At 44.2% G+C, this 26,262-nt stretch overlaps 1 protein-coding gene across 6 annotated transcripts in view; it reads right to left on the minus strand.

Annotated features, from left to right (window-relative positions):
* Fry (FRY microtubule binding protein) overlaps positions 1 to 26,262 on the minus strand; it is a 392,348-nt gene that overhangs the window by 127,622 nt on the left and 238,464 nt on the right. For all 6 annotated transcript variants that reach the window (XM_075971622.1, XM_075971632.1, XM_075971584.1 and 3 more), the window contains 8 exons: positions 20,938 to 21,106; positions 16,412 to 16,504; positions 16,218 to 16,316; positions 14,239 to 14,340; positions 8,617 to 8,720; positions 7,758 to 7,866; positions 5,866 to 5,952; positions 827 to 998 (listed from right to left, as the gene is read on the minus strand). In XM_075971622.1, coding sequence (XP_075827737.1) covers positions 827 to 998; positions 5,866 to 5,952; positions 7,758 to 7,866; positions 8,617 to 8,720; positions 14,239 to 14,340; positions 16,218 to 16,316; positions 16,412 to 16,504; positions 20,938 to 21,106 — 935 coding nt within the window. The remainder of the gene's footprint in view (positions 1 to 826; positions 999 to 5,865; positions 5,953 to 7,757; positions 7,867 to 8,616; positions 8,721 to 14,238; positions 14,341 to 16,217; positions 16,317 to 16,411; positions 16,505 to 20,937; positions 21,107 to 26,262) is intronic.

Consider the following 26,262-nt stretch of genomic DNA (forward strand, 5'->3'; position numbering starts at 1 on the left):
CAATGACATGAATAAGTGATAATTCTCATTTGGGGTTAAGAGTTTAACAATTGTATATTGTTGCCCGAAATGCGTGGGCAGATTCATTAGTAAAATAAACAAATTGACTCCATTTACAAACTTTAAGATGAGGGAAATGTATTGCTCCCACTGAGTGTGATATGAGTGTTCCTATAGTTAGACCACAACACGCACACGCACACACACACACACACACAACACGCACACACACACACACACACACACACACATCAAACAAAACTGACATCACACTTTAACAAAGTAAGTAGCCATTTCTCATGCATAAAGTCTTTTGAACTCATTGACTATAACAAAACTAATGTTAAAGTGAAAACTTCTGCACATGTTTCTTTTATATCTTTGGAATTTAGGATTCAGGAAGATATACCAGAGAAAAAAAGTTCTCCTGAAGTGTTTGTGGGAATTGGCATCTTACAATACAAATTAGAACAGTGTTACTCGAAAAAAAAAAAAGGAAGAAATTTTCTTTGAAAAATAATTTAATGAACAAATCATAAATAAGATTGTTGGAAACTTACTGTACAATGTAGTTAACCAATAACCAATATTAGATGTTTACAAGGACCCAGATGAAAGGCCAACACAAAATGGCAAAATATTTACCAGGAAGTCCTAAGGAGTTTAAAGAGCTCCAGGGTCAGACCCCAGCAGGAATCTGTCACCACAACAGTGTAGGAATGTCTCACTGCTACTTGGCAAAGATTTGGTGTTTTTTTTTTTTTTTCTGAGTTCCTCTCACTTCCAGCAAGGAGCTGAGAGTGTTTTTTCAGGGATCCATACCCACCTATCATTTTGGCTTCCTCTTCTGTGAGCGTCTTACTTAAATATGTTTTCTTTACTCTCAGGGTGTTTCCCGATGGGAGCACAGCTCCTGTGACCGGCATAGGCGGCTCACCGTCCTTCTGTTGTAAGCTATCGGCGATCACCAAGAATGCGCGCAAACCGATGTTCATTCTCTGTAAGAGACGCAAGCAAAGACCTTGTCAACTAGAGCAATCCAATAGGATTAGTCATGGGGAAACAGCCAGGAATATGCTCACCAAATTCCTAGTGCGTCTGTGTATGGAGGGAGAGCAGCAAAGAGATAGGTCCTCATCCTGGAAGAGGCTGCACTAAGTTAAACTGAGTCCCACAACTGACTCAATGCTTTACAGAAAGGGACACCATAGGTTTTAATCCAAAGACAGTGTAAAGATACTGAACCACAAACTAAATATCTCTGATTATTTTACTTATTTTGAGATGAACTAGTCATTACGTGGCCCTGGCTGGCCTGGAATTCATTATGTAGGCCAGGCGGGCCTCAGCTCTCAGAGATCCACCTGCTTCTGCCTCCCACAGCTAGCCACTATCTGTTACTGATCTCTGATTACAAAGGCCAGCAAATTTGAGAATAAATTTTAGAAACGGAAAGTCATCAAACCTATAGAAACACATTGGGACATGAACTTGTAAAGTTCAGCTGAACCAACGAGCTTGTTCAAGGCAGGTCGCAGCATCTGCTCTCTGTATCACTGTCAATCAAACAGGATCAGGCCTTGCTGCTCGAGCTCCCGCCCCAGTACATCTCACCATCATCTTTATCTGAAATTCCCCTGGGGATCCCCTTCATTGACCATCTCCTCACAGGCCTACTGGCCGCTTCTGCCTCTTCTCGGATGAAGAAGCTATTGATTTTGCTCACTTTAGAAGTGCGATGTTTATTTTCAAATTATTGATTACAAGAGTTCTTTGTATAATCTGGAAAGAAGAACCTTGTGGGGGATGTGAAAATATTTTCTCCCATGCTATGACTCCTACCAGATGCCTTATCAACATGCAAACTTGAAAGCATATACTCAATTTATTGGCTTTCTGTGATTTTTGATTTTAGTGTTCTAGAAAGTTTTGCTCATTCGAGGGTCACAAAAGTTTGCACTTTTTTTTTCCTGGAAGATTTTCAGTGTTGGGTTTATATTTAGGTTGCGCAATCCATTTCGAGCTTTTTTTTCTGCTTACAGTGAAAACTGTGGACTGGAATCCGTCGTTTTGCAAGGCGCACATCCAATTGCCCAGCACCACTTAGTGGAAAGACTTTTACTCAGTGATTGTATTCCCATAATTGGAAATCAGCCAACCATTCATGTGTGGCTCTATCTCTAAACTCCCATCCTCATCGGTCCTTTTTTAAAAATCCACCCCCACTTTTATACTGATTTTATACTAGGCCTTAAAATCAGGCGATGCTAGTCTCCCGTTTCTGAATTATGTTATTTTAGTAGTTTGACGTCCCATATCAAATTTAATTTTAAGAGAAGCTATAGAGAATATAAGCCAGATTATTATTAAGATGATAACTTAAAACATTTAAGTCAGTTAAGGGTAAGAGAACTCAACAATGGCCAGTCTTTCGATTTGCTATAGACAGTACTTATCTCTACCTATTTGGATCTTTGCCTTTGTTGAATATTTTTTAGTTTTTGAAATAAAAAAAACATAAGTAGTTTACACATTTTGTCCATTTTATTTCTGGCTACTTTCTTTTCATCAATATTGTAAATTATTTAATTTGTTTATTCATTACTAGGATATATAAACATGTTACTTATTTATCTTGTATCCTGAAATCTTCCTAAAGTCATGCATCAACTCCAAATTATTGGATATTTTCTTTCTTTTTTAAAACAAGTGACATCTTTATTGGTGCTAACATTGTTCTCTTGTTACAGGGTCTCATGTTGTCCAGGCTGACCTTGAACTCCCTATGTAACTGACTCTTGATCTTCATGCTTCCATCTCTCAGCTGCTGTGGGATCACAGGTGTGTCCAGCCATGCACGGCTTCTTTGCACTGTGTTTGCTCATCAATGAAAAAACTTCTTGTATTTTCATTCCCAGCCTATCAGTACTTTATTTCTTCTTTTCTTGCCTCCAGCATTGAGTAAATCTCCAGTTCCATGTTTTTTTAGATAAGGGCAAAAATGAGAGAAAATGACCTCTCAAAAGTGCATCTCACAGATATGCATTTCTCATGATGATGGACATGTATACAGTACACAGACAGGTCCAAACCAAGTATGGCCATTACCTAGAAACTACCTAATTGTGGAGTTGTGTTTGACACACTTGGTTTTAAGATATCCCTGTAGGTCTCTGAGCCTTGTTCAAGCTGATTTCAAAAACATGGAGCCAGGGATGATGGTGTTTGCCTGTAGTCCCTATACTTCAGAGGCTGGGGCAGGATGATCAAGCGCTTACAGTCTAGCACAGCAATACAGCAAGTTCAAGGCCAGTGTGAGACCCTGTATGATAAAACAACACACCAGTAAGCAGCTCCCGAAGAGCCAATCTGGCTGTTCTCTGAGAAACTGTCTCCAGCAGTAGCGTTTTCACCGGCTGTGCAGCTTCTCTTTCACTGACCACCGAGTGCCTGCTTCTCAAGGGGACCGTGTGTACGGAACGGAGGAAGCTTGCGCGTGTGAAATCCTGGGGGAATGTGTGTGTTGACCTGAGTGGGCCATGTCAAAGACCTCAGAGCCTCAGACCCACAGAGGAATGCTAAAACTTTTCCCCTGGGGTGAGGAGCATAGAAAAATGGTGAAGACTGCCTCAGCTGGCTGAGTGTGAGTACTGACAGTGTGGGCAGAACACATCTACTATAGTTTTCTCCCTGTGAGATGTTTACGGCCTGAAGACTGCTCCCTTACAGAGCAAGAGCAGCTAAACCTCGCCTCTTGATCCAAGGATCTCCTTGTTTATCTAGAAGCAATAACCTGTTTCCTTTGTCCAGCTGTATGCTACTGCTGCCTTGCTGTTCAACTCTATATAATAAACACTCTGAACGTCCAGAGTGCTGCAGCTTCTTTGCCAAGGGCCTGGACCACAGAAATCCCAGCTTTCTGTCCTGTTTTCCTCTGTGTTTATCTTTGCTTCATTCCCTTGCTGCTCCAGTCATGTCCTTCCCTGGAGACATGCAGGATGTGCCGGTCACATGTAACCTTTTGGGCTTATAGCTGTCAGTTAGTAATAGGCAGATTCTTCTATGCTCCTACAAGAGGAAGAGACATAGAAGAGAGCGGGCAAGATGATCCAGTGGGCAAAGGCACTGTGGTGTTGTGAAAGAAAACAGCTCTCAAAGGGAGTGGCAATATTAGGAGTTGTGGCCTTGTTGAAGTAGGTGTGACCTTGTTGGAGGAAGTGTGTCACTGTGTGGCCAGGCTTTGAGGTCTCTTTTGCTCAAGCTTCCCTCAGTGTGACACACAGTCCACTTCCTGTTACGTTCTGATCAAGATCTACCCAGCACCATGTGTGCCTGAATGCCGCCAGGCGTCCCACCATGATGATAATGGACGAAACCTCTGACACTATAAGCCACCATCTCAATTAAATGCTTTCCTTTATAGAGTTGCCGTGGTCATGGTGTCTCTTCACAGCAATAGAAACCCTAACTAAGACAGGCATTTACTGCCAAACCTGGCAATTTAAATTTTAGCTTTGTGACCCTTAAGGTTCCTGCCCTACTTGAGCTCCTGTCTGATTCCTTCAATGATAAAGTACAATATGGATGCATAAGCCAAAGAAACCCTTTCCTCCCCAGCTTGCTTTTGGTCATGGTGTTTCATTGCAGCAATAGAAACCCTGACAAGTACAAGTAACCCAGTAATTCTGAGAATTGTTAAAATAGTAAATTTGTAACTACTGAACTATGAAGAAGATGTTGGGCATGTTGCCCACGTGAGAATTCTGTTATTGCCCAGTTCTGGACCTCCATGGGGCCCCTGGTTTTGACTTTCTCCTGACCTGCTGACTGTGACTGCAGCCATTCCAGAGGCCCGTGAGGTCATCAGCCACAACAAGAAACTCCCATATTTTAGTTTCTTATTTTGTTAGCAGAAATGTGGCAACCAGGAGGGTTCAGGGTACGGTGGGAAGGGGCAGGGGCTGTAGGGGCAGCTCAGGAGCTGTGCGGAGCCTCTAATCCCCTTTCCGTAATGACCGGAAGAAGGAGCAGGCTGTCACAGTGAGGGCAGAGAGAAGCAATCGGTAATCTCTACTGTATGGGATTTCTTTCCCTGGCCTCGCTTTCTTTCTCCTCCATGCCCTTTCAGTTTGCAATGAGTTAGTTCCAGTATCAAGCTTCTGTGCAGGGACCTAGAAAAGTACTTGCCCATTTTAACAGAGGACAAGCTGTGGGTCAGAAGTAGAGGTCACATGGCTAGAAAAAGAAGCTGAGCCCACCACAAGTAGCAAAACTAGCTTCTGGCTTTCTGTCCAGCGTGCTTTTCATAATCTCATAGAGAAAGGGCTGCAAAGAGGCCGCGTGGCCGGCGTGTTTCTAGGGGCTGCTGGTGTTGAAAAGATTAAGACCGAATTGCCGTTCATTTGCTGAGCCTAGAGCCCCACAGGGATGTAACATCCACCAGGGACTCATCTCTGCGAGGTGCTGGGACCTCGAGCTGGCATGCTGTCATGGAAGGACGTTTGCCCACTTGGTTATTTAATTTGACTGTGTTGGAGGAATCTCACCACTCCCTGTGTTTACTCCTCTGCCTCGTCACGCCCCCACACTAGCCAATCTTTGTCACCACACTCTTTGGGGCAAGGATGATTCCCCTTGACAAGAGCAGAAGACTACAGTGCATGGTCATTGGGTCATCCTGAAGCAGCTGACCTCAAAATTTACTCCTGAAAAAAAACTGCCATCCAAAACAGGACACAGAGAAAACAGTTTCTGTGTCTCAAGACCCTTGAGAGGCACCGCTCCTTCCCCACCCAAGCCCCCCAGACTTCCAGAGCAAAGGTATGGGCTCTGTGAATAAGGTTTGCACAGACGAATCGTTCATACCTCTGGGTTGAGGCTAAAAGCCTTGGCTGGCTTTCCCACGCAAAGAAAGTCGAAAATTATTTCCTTCATTGCAAAGTCCAGACGCTCCTGGAGGGGGGTGGTGCGTAGGGGGAAAGTGGGGTGGGAGGAAACAAACAAAATAAAAATGCGGAATGCCGAGTTAAGCACAATATGCAATTTTCCCCATATGCAGCTGGGGTGTTTCCTAATTTTTATGGGTCACGGGGAGCCCCCGAAGGAAGATCAGGTTATCGGAACTGCCTGAGGAGGTGCAATTCCTTGAGTAGTGCATAGAATCAGCTCCGTGAGCACAGGGAGGCTGGAGCCACAGAACCAAATACCAAAAACATACAACCACTGGGCATCTGGACCCAAAACAGCCTAGATTCTTCCCCCTTGTCCTATACATGTTGATAACTTTTTGAAACTCAGCTGAGAAATATATTTTTAATGATATCACTACAAAATGACCATTTTCTTCTGTTCTTTAACTTCGAAAACATCCTCTGGCTCATACATAAAAATTAATCTGGGGGTGGGGGAAGAAGATTTAAGACATAAGACATACCATTTAAGGTGGGGCCTGGCCATACAAGCCAGTAACAATTATGATAGGATATGTTCATTTTCTATACAGTATTCCAGAACAGCCAAAGCACATATACCTCGTGACCACATTTAGAAAAGTCCTACGAAATTTTCCGTGTGCAGAGTAAGCAATGCACTTTCTCTAAGGATCCATATTAAACAAGTCTCTCAGGGCCCCAAGAGAGAGAGCTGCTAGGTATCAAACAGCCTGTGCACCGAATCTTACATCTTTACATGCATAGCAGTAGCACTTCAGCAACAGTTGCAGACCAATAGTCTCCTTTGAGCATATAATATTTTGTGGCGTACCGGGCAAGAATCTCTACCCTAGGTTTTGAGATAAAGAAACCAAGACGGAAGATGTTCTTTGGTTTGAGGTAAACCGTTTGCTAGTGACAAAGGCCAGGCTAGGACAGGAAACCCGCAGAGGTCAAGGGGGAGGGGTGTCAAAGATTGTACCCACTAAATATTTTTAAGAGAAAAAGGCAGCCAGGGACGTGTGCTTAATTCTAGCACGTGGGAGGCAGACACAGGAGGATTGTGAGTTGGAGGTAACCCTGGTCTACAGAGCTAGTTAGAGGCCAGTCAAGGTTAAAAAATGAGACACTGTTTCAAAAATAAATAAAACAGTGGACTTGGAGCGCCCTTCAGCAGTGGAGGTACACCTGGCACGAGAGGGGTCTCGGGTTCAGTTCACCAACCTCTCCCCACAAGTAAAAATTTTAGTAAATAATAAATTAGAGCCACAGTAGCTTTAATATCACTGAAATCTCTTTTCAAAGTAAATTAATTCATGTGCAAAGTGCCCAGAATAGTTTTGAGCGAAGGATAAAACTGGTAAATGCTAATTTCCCCATGGAATTATTTTCTCCTCAAAGAGGAAAATTAGAGAACTGACATTGATTCACTAGATTGCCTTTTTAAAAAAACTAAATTTCTGTCAGATCCCAAACCTTTTGATTCCTCTTGACTTAGAGTACAGAGCAGAGATCTGGGGAAAGTGGGACCAAAAGCTCTTGTCACTAAAGTCTTCTCTTTTCTGTCAGTGCCGGGACCAACCCAGGATCTCATCGGTGCTACAGGCGGCTTTCCTGATGGGCTCTGACCTAGGTGAATTGCTTAGACTCCATCTCTCATCTCTCTTAGCTGCTGAAGGCACTTGATGTGTTCATCTGACTGAAGCAAGACAGTAAGCTGTGTGGGCACACGGGCCCTTCCTGAGAAGTCTGGACACATTAGGATTACTATGGCCTGTTTCGTTTCTCACTTCCCCTGAAGGAGACCGGCAGCGATGTGTGCGTTACCTGGGCGATGAACTGGATAATCTTCACGAAGATGTTCAGAGGCATATCCCTGGGCACCACGCCGCGGGACCCTTTGGGGAAAAGCGTGGTGGTGATGGTTATGAGTCGGCTGGAAGATAAGGGCAGGAAAAAGAGAAAACAAGCGAGATTGGCTGAGATCTAGCTGTCAGGGAGATGTTCGCATTTCATCCTATCTTAGTATCAGAAGGGGGGAAAAAGAACCAAACCCTTCCTATTAGTAAAATTACTCTATGTAGACATTCTTTTTTTTTTTTTTGCTTCAGGAAAAAAAAAATCCAGGGCAGTTGGAAAATGACAGACAACTGCTTCCTTCCTCAGCACACCAAATGCTGCCCAGCCGCAGACCCTATCAGTCCTGGTGGAGGACAATGCTTTGGCAAAGGCTGTGAAGGCAGCGGTGAAGCTCCGAGGCCTGAGGCCTTGCAGGAACCATCAGCTCTGAGCATGTTTTCACTGGCATAGGGTAGGCAACAAGGAAGGCGAGCAGCCCTTGCAATGACTGAGCAGTGCGGTTCCAAGGCCTACCCCAGGAACATGCTCAGGCTGACCCCAGGAACATGCTCAGGCTGACCCCAGGACCAGGCTCAGGCCGACCCCAGGACCAGGCTCAGGCCGACCCCAGGACCAGGCTCAGGCCGACCCCAGGAACATGCTCAGGCCGACCCCAGGACCAGGCTCAGGCCGACCCCAGGACCAGGCTCAGGCCGACCCCAGGACCAGGCTCAGGCCGACCCCAGGACCAGGCTCAGGCCGACCCCAGGACCAGGCTCAGGCCGACCCCAGGACCAGGCTCAGGCCGACCCCAGGACCAGGCTCGCGGGAGCGCACCTGTCCTTACCTCTGAGTCGCTGTGTTACTTTCACATTTGATTCGGATCATGTAAACCCAGAGTAACCTGTAGAGAGACTCCAGGGCCACTCGAGCCATCTTGGGGTCTTTGTTCTGTAACAGAATCCAAAAGGTAGGATTACTTGTGGGATAGTGGTACAGGCAGGAGAGTGTTCCCTAAGCAGCTTGGGAAAGGCGGGTGTGGTTGGGGGACAAGCAACCCTGGGCCATCTGCCTTCCAGTGTCATTGGATAAGTCACCCACGAGGGCTATGAACGTGACGGCAAGACAGGAATGTCATGGGAAGTCCTCATTCTGTCTTTGCCAAAATGGAAACTCAAGAGACGCCAAGCAACCAACAGAATCGCATAGCATTTACAGAAGAATCGGATGTGGTTCCCATGACTGACGATGTCCTTGTAAATACTATAATAGTTTTAGTTTTTCTACCCCCTATACCATATGATTATTCTCTAATGCCTACTGAGAGTAATACATACCATACACCATGGTATAAACTAGACACAGAGAAAACAGCTCCTGTGTCTTAAGGCAGGGGTGGGAGAGATTTTTATGTTTGTGCCTGCTTAGTTTATTGTATTATTAATATTATTAATAAATACATCACATCATATTATATCATAATAAAATAAATATTATATAAAATGGATTATTATATATTAGTTTATTAGTATGTATTTATATCTGCTCCTAGTTTATTAATTTACTTATTGTTCTATTTGTCTACTGAAATGTGAATAATGTTTAATTAGTAAAGTCTTATAATGTATTTTAATATCTGGTATATCTACCTTCCACTTAAGTAAATCTACCATCAGACCCAGCGCTGCTACTCCTGTGTATTTACCCAGAGAACTTTAGGTCCTGTTTGACTGAGGCCCTAGGACTAGACCTGGTCCCATCACAGAAACACCTCCACATCAGTGTTTCACGCAGCATCCAGCAACAGCGAAATGGATAAGGAAAATGTGATACATAATCACAGTAGAATTCCCTTTCAGCCGCAAAGAGGGATGAAGTTATGTGTTTGCAGGTAAATGGGTGCAGCTGGAGATAATCAAACTGAGTGGAGTAAGCCGGTCTCAGAAGGACAAATGTTTTACGATCTCACTCACTTGTGATCTGAAATTTAACATAGTCACGCAAAGTCAATATGTGTATATTAAATAAAAGTAGAAGGGAAATCGTCTGGGGACAGCTAGAATTGACAGGAGGTGCAGGGGAAGGGAAGGGAGGGTAGGAGACATGGGGTGTGTGTAGGAACACAACTCAAAATACAATATATACCTGTAAAACAATGTAAAGAACAAACGAAATTGCACAATACGGGCTGAGGGTGTGGCTTAGTGATAAAATGGCTGCCTAGTGTGCTTGAATTCAGTACCCAGCACAAGATTAAGAAAAACAATAAAATAACAGATATATTAATACTTAAAAGCCAAAAGACTTAAGAATTTTTCATATTCTTAGTTGCTTACCCTTCTACATAAATGTTATATGTACTAGTCTAGCTCAGGGAAGGGCAGGGAATCCAACTTTTGAGATGTGCCTTCTTATATATAAAGCTTAAAAGAGATTTTTGCCTGTTAATGATCTGACTTGTACAATGCTTTGATTGAATTGAAACTAATAATGTTACATTAAAAAATATCTAGGCCTCACTGGTATATTCTCATATTGTTATTGTGTAAGACAAGGGAATTTAAAATGATCCCTACTACACAATTTGGAGGACAAGAAATTAGTACACAGCCATCCTCATAAATGAAAGAAGACAAGATAAAGGTGGGGTGTGTGTGTGTGTGTGGAAAAATGGCAATCCTCCTGCCTCAGTATCCCCAAAGCTGGGACCACAGGTGCCCATTTTCACATCTGGATTTCCTGACATTTATTTATTTTAAAGACCCTTATCTTTAGTGCGCATGTGTGCAGTGTCTGTAGAGGCTGGAGGAGGGCAACAGATCCCCTTGAGCTTGAGTTACAAGCGGTTAGGAGCCACCTGATGTGGGCTCTGGACGCAGCAAGGGCTCTTAACCACTGAGCTGTTGCCCCAGGCACCTCCTTGCCTTTGTCTTGGCTATTCAGTGGCTTTTCCATGTTTCCTGGAGTGTAAGGCACCTACAGAATACAACACAAAGCTCTTCACAGGCGGAATCTGTTTAGTGCCCATGTGTGACACAGGGCTTCTTCCGCATCAGGTCGCTCCTAGCTTTTCATGCTGATAGTGGGCGTGGGGCTAACCCTGATGTTGGAGCTGGAGTTTGGAATGCGGTTCAGCCTCTGTAGCATCAGTCCCACGGGCTCCTCTCAGTGTTAGCAATTTCTTGTCTTAGACCCTTCTATTGATGCACAATTAATAAAATCCCAGAGAGAGAAATTGAAGTTCAGCCTGGAGATCCGAAAAGCAAAGCAGTCAGACATTGACTCTTAGCTCAGCCTCAGTCTGAAATGGCGATCCTGCCTCCAGGAATCTCAGAATGAGACTGTGTCTGAGAGCTGTTTTTCTCTAGGGCTTGGATTAAAGGTGTGTACCACCGTGATTAAAGGCATGCACCATCTGGTTCCTCAGGCAACTAGTGTGACTATTGGGATTAAAGGTGTGTGTTACCATTACCTGGTCTGTAAGGCTGACCAGTGGGGCTGTTTTACTCTCAGATCTTCAGGCAAGCTTTATTTATTAAAATACATTTGAAATGCCACTGAATCCTATGGGTGAAATGCCTGTGTAGGAGAGCATGGACCGAGTCTGCACCCACTGAATCCCATGGGTGAAATGCCTGTATAGGGAAGCACGGACCGAGTCTGCATCCAGGTCTTTCCGGGGCCATTAATAACCCTTTATTCAGCTTCCCCTTAAGGTTTTGACAGGAACTCTAAAGAATATTATAATTTTGAAATCATTCATTTTCAAAGCAAGCTGCTCTACTGTTTCAAACACAACTTGGCTCTTTCGACCACAGCAATAAATTACTATACAAAATATTTTAATTTTAACCCCAGATACATTAAATATATTCAGAAAGCATTCTTCATCATTAAAAAAAAATCTGTTCTAGTTCCTTTCTATTTCTCTGATAAAACATGGACCGAAAACAACTTGGGGAAAGAACATGTTTTTTGGCCTATAACTTATAGTCTATGATGAGACCCAGGCAGGGACGGGGAGGCAGAGACCGATGCAGAGGCCATGGAGAAACACTGCTTTGCAGTGGATATTTGTGTGCTGTGTGAAGATGGATTGCTGTGATTGGTGAATTAGAAAGCTGACTGGCCAATAGCTAGGCAGGAGGTATAGGTGGGACTTCCAGGGAGAGAAAGGAAGAGGAGGGGAAGGTGCGCAGGAGACACCAGGAGACAGGGAGAGGAAACGGCATGGACAGTGAAGAACAAGGGTAACTGAGCCGTGTAAAGGAACGTAGATGAAAATATATGAGTTAGGTTATAAGAACTACTTAGGGCTGGGTGGCGGGGGCACGGGCCTTTAATCCCAGAACTCCGGAAGAAGAGGTAGGTGGGTCCATATGCGTTTGAGGCCAGCCTGATCTACAGAGTGAGTTCCAAGACAGCCAAGGCTACACAGAGAAACCCTGTCTTGAAAACAAACAAACAAATAACTTAAGAATAAGCCTAAACTAAACCTGAACTTTCATAATTAATAATAAGTCTCCAGGTCATTTTTTTTGTAAGCTGGTGGCCCAAAGAAATATCTGTTTACACTGCTTACTAGCTTGGTCCTCAGGACTTGTTCAGTCTGCTTTCTTATAGAATCTAGGACCACCAGCCCAGGGATGGCACGTCAGTCACTAATCAAGACAATGCCATACACATTTGTCTGTTGGCCAATCTGATAGCGCCAGTTCCGTTGAGGTTCCCTTTTCCCAGGTAACTCTGATTTGAATCATGTTGACAAAAAACTAGTGCCGTTTTGAACAAAATGGCCACTTTCTATCTGTAAAAGATGCATTTAAAATACTAGAATTAGTAACTGCAAAAGCGGACCAACTAAGGAAATTGGCAACGGCAGCTTTTGGGCGGTGCAGCCGAATGCTAAGTGCTCAGACAAATGTCTGAGAGAGCCCACAGTGTAACCGCCGACGACCCTGAAAGGCATTTCGGTTCGCGCAGAACTTGAAAACCTCATTCTCTGCCCACTGCTATTAGATTTCACTGCCAACTTGAAGGAAACGAATGATTGCAATCTTGGATTTCACAATTAACTCCTAGAGCCAGGATATCGTCAGTGCTGAAATCAGGTCCATGTAGATTATTATATAATTACAGTAAATGACAAAATAACATAATTAATCTTAAGTACTTCCCCAAATTAAAATGTCTTGGGGGAAGAAAACAACACAAAACAAGGCAGCATGTATAAGCACATGCAAGAATTTTTAGTTTTTTTTAATGATGGTAGCAAACATTGCACCAGAGAAGGAAGTGGAGCCATGGCTTTGGACATAGGTGAGAGTGATTGTGAAGAATTAATTTGATTTACATTTTGTTTTTTAAATAATTCATAAAGATTCTTTATTTTAGTTTATGCACATTGTATCTTGCCTGCTTGTACATAGGTGTTCTCCTTGTGTTTCTGGTATCCATTGAGGCCCAGAACAAGGTGTCAGATCCCTTGGAACTGGAGTTACAGGTGGTTGTTGAGGCCACCATGTGCGTGCTGGGAACTGAACCTGGGTCCTCTGCAAGAGCAGCCAGTGCTCTTCACTGCTGAGCCATCTCTCCAGCTCCTCGTTTTCTTCTTTTTGAATAATGGTCTTGCTATACATAGTTCAGGCTAGCCTTAACTTTGTGATCCTCCTGCCTCAGCTTCTCCAGTGCTTGGATTACTGGCACGCATCACTGCACCAGGAGTCCCTGTTCTTACATTACCGAGGGTTCTCCTCTACTTGCCCTGTGTCAATGGGTCACTAAAATGGAAAGCATGTTTCTATTTGATGCAAAGCCAATGTTAACGTTAATATTAGAACTGTAGCCACCATAGGCTCCTTAGTCCCAGGGACTGGGGCTTTACTCATTTTGCCTAGCACCTGTGTGGGCCACCCGGAGAGTAGTAAGTGCTTAGGACAGAATCACAGACAAGACTGGCAGAAGGCAATGCTCTCTGCTAGAGCAATCTTTCCACAGAATGGAGCTTTTGTTTCCAAAATATCTACCTAGACCTAAGGGTCAGATGTCCCAGGATATCTGAAGTGATTTCACCTGTTGGGGTCAGCTAAGTACAACTGTCATTCCATTTTCCTCTCACTTGGATACACACGACAACAGTTATATATCTAGACAGATCTCTAGGGTTCTTTTAATTCTGTCTCCAAAGGGATGTTTCTAGAGCAGGTATACCTTCCCCAGATCTGCAGATTTGTTTCTAGGCAGATGAATATACATTCCATTAAGCAGGCGCTTATTGTAACGTGGTGTGGTGACTCGCACCTGTAATCCCAGCACGTGGGAGGCTGAAGGAGGGGGACTGTGAATTTGAGGTCAGCCTGGGCAACAAAGTTAAGTCCTTGTTTCAAACACACCAAAATAAACAGCAGTTCATGGAGCCGTCTTTCTTATATAAAAGGTTTCTGTTGTTGTTGCGTTGGTAAATACTAACCTTAAGGTTGGACAAGCAGTTGTTGAGGAAAACATGCCACCTGTTCAGGAATAGCTGCTTCTGACTGACACAGAGAAGACAGGTCACCAGGGGGTACAAGGCCTGAGAAGAAAGGAACAGGGGTCACGGGATGACTGACAGCTCAACAAACCAGGAAACATACACTTCCTGCACACAAAACTTCGTCACCTCCTCTGTGGCCATGTGGCCTCAAATAAACGAAATGCCTTACAACTACGGAGCTCATGGGTGCTTTCTGAGAATGGCCGGATAGAATCATCTAGAATTCTGACTAGTAATATACATACGGCAATATGTTTGTGCAATTATTATTGTACAATAATACAGAAAGCCAATTCACAAACTTGGTTTTTACTTACGAACTTCTAAAACAAATCTCAGATTATCCTCTCAACCACCACAGAAATAAACAACCAGCATTGCTGGTTCTTTTTGTCAACTTGACACAAACTAGACTCAACTGGGAAGAAGACCCTCGAAGGAGGAACTGCCTCGACCAGATGGGCCTGTGGCCACGTTTATGGGACATTGTCTTAATTGCTAATTAATACAGGAGGCCACAGCCCACTGTGGGCTGAGCCATCCCTAGGCCGGTGGGTCCTGGGTGAGCAAGTCACGGGGAGCAAGCCAGGAAGCAGCATTCCTCCATGTCCTCTGCCTCAGTCACTACCTTCAGTTCTGCCCTGGCTTCCCACCATGATGGATTATAACTTCTAAGGCAAATACACGCTTCTTTTCCCTAAGCTACGCTTTGTCAGCGTTTTATCCCAGCAACAGAGCACCAAACCAGGACGGCCATGAAGGCCCACTCAGTCTGAAGATGCCATTGGCTTTTGCACTCATAAATATCTAGTAGTTTGTCTTAGCGGCAGACACACATATTTACTTTCTCCTGCAATCTTCCTGTAATTCAGGGAGCTTCCTGAAAGAGCTGTTATGGTCCTGGTAAACACCACCAAGACAAATGTAACCGCAGCAGGAATCTGCTCATGATGGAATAAACAGAGGTGCTACTGTGCTTTTCCTGCCTAACTGGGCCCCTTTCCCACAGCAACAGGAGAAGACAGCAAAGTTAACGGGCAGCCGCCCAAAGAATGTGCGCACACAGTTCATCCTTCGCTTAACTAGGTAGCACACACCTTGAAGGCTGGGGGAGATTTAAAGAGAAACACACCTATTTACTTGGACTGGCTGCTGCTCTGCACTTCACCTCGGCATTTTCCTTCTCCACAGAAACTTAGTCTGAGAGGACTCTGGACTACTGTGCCCACTAAATGCATCTCAATAGATGCCAGCAGTTAGTCACTGTGACCACAGGGTATCGGCAAATGAACAAAGTTGTCACAAGTACCAGCTGAAAAACTGGGGACCGGCTCAGCCCCTGACAAGGATGCTTGTGCTTTGGAAACCATCATAGGCTGGTACTGTGGCCAGCTATTAACAATGGACACACCCCGGGCAGTTTACCAGAGTTTAAATCACCAGACAGCGACTTGAAAAACCGTACACTGCCTTCCCACGAACTACGTCCCGACCTTCAGGAACTTTTGCCCTATTGCTCACTTCTCACTCCTTCTGTGTTCAGTTTTGATTCTGAGTGTCAAGAGAGGAATAGTTAGTGCAGGCTTGCTCCTGGGAGGGAGAGGGGAACCTGTCGCTATAAACTTTAGCCTTTAAATTTGAAAAACTTTTCAGAAATTAAAACAGAAACTCAGTTTAGCCAATCTCTAAAGCAAACAGTGAATCCATCAGACTAGAAGGTTCACGTGAGGTGATGTGGTGTGATCCCCTTATATTGCAGTGGTTTGTGGGTTTGTGCTAAACGTAAGCTCTGAAGTCTGAGGTGCCGGGGCCACGCTCCCATGTGTGGGATCCTTCCTGCTTTCAAGGCGATTTCTTTCCAGGAGCTGCAGGCTCTCCACTTGGGACAGCGCTTGGCTCCTCTCGCAGTTACTAACCAAGGAATGCTTTTTCCGGGAGGACAGTTCTAATGTGGTGTCGTACAGGCTCTCCACGAAGTTCCTGAGGCAGGGGACGTTAACTTCATTTTTGACAGCCTACAACAGAGACGCGTGTGAATATTCCACTCAAGAAACAGTTGGGTGTGCCATCCAAGTTGAAGAACTTGTAAGAAATGGAGACCAGAACTCACAGCAGCCACGGGGACGAGGATTTCTACAAAGAGCCCGGCCAAGGCATGCTTGATATCCTTGTCTTTAACCTCCAGGAAATAATGTGCGCACTCCTAGGGAATAAAAGCAGAACAAGGGAAGGAATAGGGATTGGAGTAGGCACGAGAAATGCATTTGAGTAAATCCAATTATCCTGTGCGCAGACACAGCAGATTCGGAGATCTATTAAATTCACCCTATCCAAGGAATCGTAGGGGATCTAATGTTTGTGGGGACCCCAGTGGACTTTTCCAAGACTTGTTTTCTCTTTGTCTTCCTGCTTCTACTTCAAAACCAGGCAAACAGCTGGTTTTGAAAGGACTAACAGCTACACTTGTAGGCACAAGTGATTGGTTGGTTGATTCATTCATTCATTCATTCATTCTCAACAGATTTCTATGGCTTCCTTAACCCTCTGTGGGTTAAGGAAGCAGCCTCTAAACAGAGATCCCAGGAGAGAGGCAGCTGACAGTAAACTCCAGTCAGGTCCATCTTCGGGCAGCCTTCCTCCTGCACAGCTGTTTCCTTGCGGGTCTGACATTTAAGGTGTGTTTATTCATCTCATCATTTCTCAAGCAAGTCTGGCCGGCTTCCTTTCATGCAAGGAAGCCTCTGGAACACTTCCCCACTTTCTTTGCTTACAAAGCTACTGCCTAGTAGGAGTGTATTTTGGTTGCCTGGGGGCTCATTCTGGAGGAAGGCTGCCTGCCAGCCACTCCCTTATACTAGTGACTTCCCGTGGCTTCACTCATTATATGCTTATGTATTGATACCCACTCTCACCTTCATGTCCAGTGAAACTAGCAAAAATAAACTAGCAAAGAGAATTCCTAAGGTCTTCAGTATAGCCCTGTACCAAATCTCATCCCAGGTTGAATGATCTATGCCTATGCAGTCCCTGAGACAGACTGATGTGGACTGGAGCCTCTGGGGCATAGGACCCTGCCTTATTCTATACAGGTACATAAGAGATCTCCCAATTGGGCATTCAGGTATGTAGATATGTGTATTGTTTGTTTGTCTGTTGTTTTGTTTTGTGAGTATGTTTTTTGCTGTTGTTGTTGCTGTTTGTTTGTTTCCAGACAGGGTTTTTCTGTGTAGCCCTGTTGTCCTGAAACTCGCTCTGTAGACCAAGCTGGCTTCAAACTCATCCTTCTGCCTCTGCCTCTACCTCTGAGTGCTGAGTGCTGGGACTCTAGGTAGATATGCGCCTTGTTAACTGAGATGGAACAAGGTAATAACCGACAGCCACTGAGTTCTGGAAAGCACCTCAGAGCTGCTCCTTAGGGTTAGAGACACCATAACTTGCCAATAAGGTAGCTGAGACTGGAGTGCGGGAGGTGCTAAGAGAGCCTGGCCCTGAACCCAAACTCAGAAAGTTTGATGCAGAAGAAGTGGACACCCCTCCTTCGCCCATCCTGTGGGGTAGCTTTCTAGAGATATGGTTCTCACACCAAGGCAACTCAAGGCTTTACAGTGTTTAAGTCATAGTCTTGTTCCCTATTTATAGCTGTCTTCGCATTCTACAATCAAACCTACAAGTGACAAGCCCCACCCCGCAGGAAACCAGACTGCTTGGCGTTCTCTCTCAATCTCAGCATCCACTCTGGTCCTCTACCTAGGCAACCTAGCTACTCTAGGATACATTCTGCTGTGGTCGTGCTTACTGGGAACACTGCAGGGACATGGGCTCACGTAGTACATGGCCTTTCGTGCCTAGTGAAGAACCGGCCTCCATCCTAGGCTTGAAAGTCATCTTACAGTAAAGACAAACTAGACTCACCCTGATTATGACTATATTTCTCAAGGATTGGGCTCTGCCCCACCTGTAACCTTAACTACAAATGGTTCTGTACTGCCTGTCCCAGGAAAGGCAACCTTTGTTTCGAAAAGTTATCAAATTATTTTGTAACCCTTTGTTTCAAAAGGTTGTTATGACTACCTCTTGTTATGACTACCTTGTTACAACCACCTTGCAATCGTGTCTTTGTTTCAGGAGGTCATTATGACTAACTTGTTATACTTATGTTCTGCTCCTATAATCCCACTTATTTTGCCCACCAAATTCCCCTTTGGAAACCCCCTACCCCTGAGCTATAAATATCTTGTCTTCCTCACATCCAATGCTGACCCTAGAGGCAGCCTGCGTACACAAATAAAAAAGCTTGCTGTAATGAATTTGGCCATGGTAATCTGGGTCGGCCATCTTTCTCCTCCCATCTCTGGGATTAGCATTAGCTTCTTTCACTCAGCATGATGTTTCTGAGGGTTATACCTATGTTGCAGCAGACATGTGACATTCATTAGGCTAAACAATGACCATGTTGCATGGAAATACTATGTTCTTTCAGCTATTTACCAGTTCAGAAATATTTAAACTGCTTCCAAAATTAATTACTATTTAAAAAATACTGCTATGAACACTTGTGTCCAAGCCTTTGTGTGAACTGCATTTTTTCTCTTGGGCATGAGCAGAGGAATGGACCTGCTCCATCAACTGCTTATTTCTTGTTTTAACCACTGGAATGTGATCAACGTTGAGTCTTTTCTATCAAATGCTACAAAATTTGTGTGCACAACAAATTAATTATTTTTTTATCACCCTAGCTTGTATGCAAATGTTTTGATCTCTACTTCCTCCATAAAACCTTTGTTTACCCAAAGATGCTGCTTTTATTTTCAGAATTTAAAGGATTAAAGTGGCTGGCCCCTCCCTCCCTCGTTTCCTTTGCTGATTCTTTTAAAACTGGCTCACAGTGAAAGACTGTGATGTAGGACTCCAGCCAGTGGGGAAGACACAGCCATCAACTGTGTAAGAATAAAGACCAGATGCACTTGCTCCTCAGACCGCACCCTCTTGATCAAGCTTTGCCGTATCTGGACATTTCTGTTGGAGTGGCCGTGTCTTGTCACCCTGGACTTATTTCTAACAGGAAGGCTAGCTGTACTGCATTCCGATGCGGCTATGCTGTTCGCTATTCACGCTGGCTGTGCAGGAGGATTCCAGCTTCCCCATGTCCTCACCCATAGCTCTTGTCTCTTTTTGACTGTGGCCTTTGGAACTACAAAGCCACAGCCATACAGTCTGTACTCTTGATTCAAACATCTCAACTCTCTAGGAAGATCAACACCGGACAACATGACAGAAGCAGCAGAGAAATCCCTTCAGATATGGCGGTTTCCCTTCATCTCTTAGTGGGGACTTGCATTCTGCTAAAGTCTCATACGTAACACCATTATGAGCTGGGGTGGGGGCCATATCCAAAGTTAAGGCTCCCATTCAAAGTACAGAGAAGACAGAGCTCTTCCTCCATCAAGATCCTCACCCTTTAACGCCACTATGGCCAACATAGTCATAGAATTGCTGACTAAGCAGTCAAAGGATCAACTATGGTTTAATCACAGAGTCAGTGGGTGAAGGAGAAAGGGAAAAGCCAACCAAAAAGAAATTCTGCGGTGCAGCCTACTCCCAAGGCGATTTGCAAGTTTTAAAATGAAATTTTAAATTTGGGAGCTTGATTATTTGGTATGAAGGTATTTTGTGACTTACCTAGAAGGTAGAATTTTTTTTTTCTTTTTAGAGACAGGGTTTTTCTGTGGTTTTGGAGCTTGTCCTGGAACTAGCTCTTGTAGACCAGGCTGGTCTCGAACTCACAGAGATCCGCCTGCCTCTGCCTCCCGAGTGCTGGGATTAAAGGCGTGCGCCACCACTGCCCAACTAGAAGGTAGAATTATGTATGTGTGTGTGTATTGTCAACTGCAGATACTCTTTGATTTAATAATGGTGTCTGTACCAATACATTCAATGTAAGTGAAATGCATCATAAAGGACCCTTCACTTAAATCCTCTAATTTTCCACAACAGCAGAGTCCACGGCACAGTGCTTGGTCTCCTTGGTGGCTGTGTGGCTGACCTGGAAAATGCCATTACTGTCATGGCTGAGCATCACAAGAAGCTTAACGCCAGCAAGCGAAAGACTCAACTATAAAATATGAGCTGGGAGTCCAAGGCAGGAGGATTGCTAGTTTGAGGCCAGCCTCGTTAAGAGACCCAGCTACACAATAAAATTTTAAAAAGTGTTGGGGTTAAACCTGGCGGTGGTGGCGCACGCCTTTAATCCCAGCAACTGGGAGGCAGAGGCAGGCAGATCTCTGGGAGTTCGAGGCCAGCCTGGTCTACAAGAGCTAGTTCCGGGACAGGCACCAAAGCTATAGAGAAACCCTGTCTCGAAAATCAAAAAAAAAGTGTTGGGGTTGTAGTTCAGTGGTAGAGAGGTCGCTTAGTATGAGTGAGGCCCAAGATTCAACTTTCAATACTGAAAATACTCTCTATAATGAGAAATGAGGTTTCTATTGAGCATGTATCAGGCTGTAACATCGAGAAGTTTGAGTGTGTGTTGACACCTCCGGTGCTGGGTGCAGGCTGTGTAGGTTTTTCACATTCCAGCTGCAGTATTTCGAAGGAGGAAACTTCGCGAGGTAACCAGTCATGGCTCAGGGACCTCACCTGCATAAACTGGAGGGACGCCTCAAAGTCCTCCACCGGGTACATCTTAATACGGAAGAATTTCATCCCCATTATCAGGCTGATGATGCTCTGGACCACATAGGGACTCTGCTCTTTGTACCGCAGCTCTTTCAGCTCTGCCATGAATTTCTTCTTGACAGCCGGGAACCTAAGAAAACACAAGAGATTACTAAGTAACACTCAAGAAAGTCACTATTATGACGGCCTCCAGCATCCAAGAGTTACTGGATGCAGTGATGGGCCCTTCAACTCGTGTGAAGTGCAATGGCCATCAGATCATAAGGATTTGACAGAGTCCAACAGGCTCCTTTTCCCTTTGTTCAATAAGATGTCCCACACATATTTCCCTTCATTCAATAAGACGCTCCACACGTCTTTCAGACTGAGCTACGTTGCTGTTTAACCCTCTCATGATGGCTTAGCTCTTAACTTGAGCATCCTGAACAGACAAGCACCCCTCCATTTTCTCAGGCTTAGGTACCACCAAATTACTCGCAGGTCCCTAGGGCCTGAAGTGTCTGCCAACGAGTGAACATCTGAGTGCAGCTTACAGGATCAGCTATTTCTGACAGTGACCACAAATACTTTTTGGATCTGTATCCCAAATAATGCCTAAAATAACCCAATTTCCATTGCTGACGTTTTTCTGTTGTTCTTGTATAATTTTAGGTTAGTGATTATGGAAAAAATATATTTTTAAGTTGAGGGGAAAGTCTAGCAGTGGGAAAATTGAAATTGTATCTGAGAGGAAGGGTGAAGGTTATGACTCTTGCGCTCCAGAGTCAGAGGAGCACAATGAGCTTGAGTCTAGCCTGGGCTATATGGCAAGACTGTTTCAAAGAACCAACTACTGGGGATGCAAAGGCCTGGCTCCCTGGTACCATAGCAACAACAACAACAAAATAGGAATGAGCTGTCTACTACATGCATGGGCTTGTAGGGTCTGAGCTGGTGAATGGGACAGATATAAAAGATACAGTCTCCATTCTCTACTTAAATTACCAGCATTGTTGAAAAGGAAAATAATACTAATTACAGCTGTAATATCATTTGGGTTTTTTAAATGAATCTAGGATATAAAGTTGATTGTTTGACCCAAGTATGGTGGTGCACAATTTTAAATTCCAGCACTTGGGAGGCAGAGGCAAGAGGATATCATGAGTTTGAGACCAGCCTGGTCTACATATCTAGTTCCAGGACAGCCAGGGTTACATAGTGAGAACCTGTCTCAACCAAACATACCAAAACCAAACCAAACCTAAATAAAAAACAAAAACAAACAAACAAACAAAAACTCCAGAGCTAGTTGCTTTTGTAGTCCTGACCGTGTCACCGATTTTTCAGACTTTGGTGGTAGATATGTACATAAAACATGCTTGAAAGTGTGACATTCATCGGGATGCTCCACAGCTTCCCAGTGGCTGTTCCAAATGTATAGACCTTCACTGGGATGTGTAGATGTTGGTCACGTTGGTACTTGGTGTTTTTTATTTGGGAGTTCTGTTCTAATCAATAATAATAATTGTGGTGAGATTTTGTTTGTGCTGTAACAAATAAAGCTTGCCTGAATATCGGAATGCAGGGCTAAGCCTCTAGTTAGCCATAGAGGCCAGGCAGTGATGGAACACACCTTTAACCCTAGCATTCTGGGAGACAGAGGCAGATGGATCTCTGTGAGTTCAAGGCCACTCTAGGCTACGTGAGATCGAATCCATCTAAAAGAGAAACAGCACTTGGGATCACAACCCTTTAATCCCAGCACTAGGGAAGTGGAGACAGTGATATGGCTGGGTGGAGAAAGGAATATAAGCAGGGAGGAGACAGGAGCTCAGAGCATTCGGTCTGAGGATGTGTAGAGACAGGATACTCCCTTCAGTCTGACGACTTGTAGAGACAGAATACCCCATTCAGTCTGAGGATTTGTAGAGACAGGATGCCCCATTCAGTCTGAGGATTTTGTAGCGATAAGAACTAGTGGCTGGCTGCTCTGCTTCTCTGATCATTCAGCTTTCACCTCCTAATATTTGACTCCAGGCTTTTATTATTAAGACCAACTAGAATTCACACTACCATAGTAATAATAATAATAATAGAAGAAGCAATCTTAAGGCTAGGAGAACAGAAAGTGTAGCAGCTCTCACTTAGGAAGGGCCACCGTGACCGTGAAAACTGAACTGTGACAGGATCTACTGGTTCAGAAGAACTGTTGTCTCGAAGTAGAAATTACAGGGACACAGAGGCAGTGAGCACAGGGACACGGGCGCCGGCCGCACAGTGTTCTTTCTGTTGTGGCTTAGCAAACTTTACAGTTTGTAGGCTTTCTGTATGTCTGCTACACAAAGGCAGTAGCGCAGAAGCGTTCAAGGCTACGTGAGGATGTGAACGCATTCCAGAGTGAGATATTCTTTAGCAGGCTGGTGCCATAGCTACGGGCTCATTCCTGACCTGTGGTGGCATTTTATAAACTTCTATGAACCATCTACTTTCAAGACAACATTCCAAACTGGCCATTCTTGGCATTGGTGACATTTCTTGAATACTGTGGAAATCAGGGAGGAAACATTAGTCGTGTTATGCTCTACAAGGAAAAATATCACAGTGCTTGTAAAATTGTGGTTTTTTGTCTTTCGGATGAGGGTACCAGCAAAGAATAAAATGTAAATTTTATTAAATTTAGAAAGCTTGATTTGGTGTCAGGTAACCCCCAGTAGAGTGGAAACTTATAACTGTATTCTTAAACATGTTCAATATAAATTCCAAACTCCAATAACATCATTCTTTTCTATGTCACATACATGTGACATGTATGTTGACTAAGATGGCAATGGTGATCCTAGAGGCAGAAGGACATCTGAAGGGACTCTACAGCACTCTAATTGCTCTTTAATCCTCAGGGTAGCCTTGTGAAGGGGACAGTTGTAGCCTTTCCAAATATCAAGACTTTAAAACCTCATAAAGCCACACTGCTGATGGATAGATAATGGAGCCGGTGTCTGAGGCTGTGGCTGACTTCAGGTCCTTCCTCTTAATCCCCATGCTACGCAGTAAGGCTAAATCCTATGTGGCATGGTCTAAAAACTTACTAAAAATATATTCTCTGACCCTTGCCTAGATTTAATATTATGGGCTGTTTTTGCTGTCCCCCCACACCCCCCCCAAATCATACACAGAACGGGTGTGACTGTAGTAGGAGACAGGCCCTTTGAAGAGGGAAGGTTAGATGAATTGTCTGGGGTGGGTCCTCACTCAGTATGCCTGGGATGTTTTAAAGACAGGATAATTGGACTGTAGCACAGGCAGAGAAGATCACAATGAAGGGACCTTCTCACCGGGTAGTGGCTTACACCTTTAACCCCAGCTCTGAGGAAGCAGAGGCAGGTGAATTTCTATGAGCTCAAGGCCAGCCTGGTCTACACGAGCAAGGTCTAGGACAGCCATGGTGGTTACACAGAGAAACTCTGTCTTGAGACAGAAAACAACAACAACAACAACAACAACAACCCGCGACTTCTCTACAGGAAAACCACCCCTGTCAAGCCCTTGAACTTGCCGCGGGCAGCTCTTAGGAAAAGTCTATCAGCAAAGCTCTCTTGTGTGTCGTCTTTGTTACGGCACCCCTAGCATACTGATATACAACTGCCTAGCCTGCTGTGTGTAACAGCTTGGCAGTGGGCTGACCTGACAGCCTGAGACACTCTTCTCGACTGCTCAAACAATGACTGTCTGAATAATCACAGAGAAGACATCTGAAAATGGCATGCTGGCCTGTGGCACAGGTCTACAACCCCAGCTACCCAGGAGGCTGAAGCAGGATGATGGGGAGACAGAGTGAGTTCCAGGCCAGCCTGGGCAACATAGAGAGACCCTGTTTCAAAAGAAACAGCCAGCCAGCAAGCATCATCAACAAAATGAGGGCTGGGACAGAGATCAGGGCAGAGTGTTTACCTAGCATGCTTAAGGACCTAGGTTCAATGTCAGTTGTTTGCTTAATATGCGAGGTCCTGGGTTCAATTCCCACTACCACAGGAAGAAAGGAAAGGGAAAGAAGGAAGGAAGGAAGAAAGAGAAATGGAGATGGGGATGTAGGGGAGAAAGGCCCCCAACTTGAATGTGTTACAGTTCTTTGCTTGAGGGTTTTATTGTCTGACACCTCTGGCTGGACCCACGCTCCACAAGGTCAGGCACACAGTAGGTCCAAACTAACTCTGCTGAGTGCACTGGTTTCCTAAGAGTGGTGAGTTTGTTGACGTGGAGGTGGGCAAGCGCAAACTGTGCCCAGCCTTGTACGCGCACCCCAAGATGTCATTGGGAAGGGTCTTCTAGACTGAACACGGTTAGAACATTTTTCAAAATTGAAATGGTATTAATATCAATTCACTTCTGATGGACACAGGCCTTTCTCATAGAAAAGGCCCACAGTTAAATATTTAGTCTTTTAATCCTAATCTACAGTTAAAACAAGGGGACTTAGGAAAAGGCAGGTTGATTATGTAACTCAGCACGTCAATAGTATAATGAGATGGTAGCTAGAATTCTATTTTTCATTTAAAAATAGATACGACTATTTTTACTGTGAAAAGTTCCACATGGCATAAACATGTTATTTTAGGGTAAAAGTAACCTGCAAATATATTTCCACTTAAAATCTATTTTTCTATAAAATGATTTTATTTTTAGAGATACAGTTTGTTTATGCTATAGTCTTTTCTTTAATACTTCATTTAGTGCTGTATTTAGCATATAAAATAATTAAACAGTGACCCCATTTGTGGTATTCCATGAAACTGACATAGAGGGGCCTGCAGGAATGACTTGGTGGTTAATAGCACTGGTTGTTCTTACAGAGAACCTGGGTTTAATTCCCAGCACACACATGGGAGATTACAACCACTCATAACTTCAGTTCCAGAGGATCCAATGCCATCTTCTGGCCTCTATGTGTACTGCATGCACATAGTACATACACACACATGCAGGCAGGACACACACATACATTAGAAAAAGGAAAAAAAACACAAATAAAGATAAGCCTTTGCTTTAAAATGTATAGCTCATAGGTATAGAAGAAAAGAAAACCCACTGTTTAAATCTATTAATCTTTGAAGCAATCATGTGATGTCAGATTCCCCTCTGATTGCTAAGATTATGTTTTATTACCATAGGTTAAAAGAGAAGCTGCTTTGGCCTATAGCAGAGCAGAATATAGTCAGGCTGAAAGAGATAGAGAGAGAGAGTAGGTGGAGTCAGAGAGAAGCCACGTAGCTGCTGAAGGAGGAAGATGCTAGAACTTGTACCAGTAGGCCA

The sequence above is a fragment of the Microtus pennsylvanicus genome, chromosome 1, assembly GCF_037038515.1.
Source record: "Microtus pennsylvanicus isolate mMicPen1 chromosome 1, mMicPen1.hap1, whole genome shotgun sequence".
Lineage (NCBI taxonomy): Eukaryota > Metazoa > Chordata > Mammalia > Rodentia > Cricetidae > Microtus > Microtus pennsylvanicus.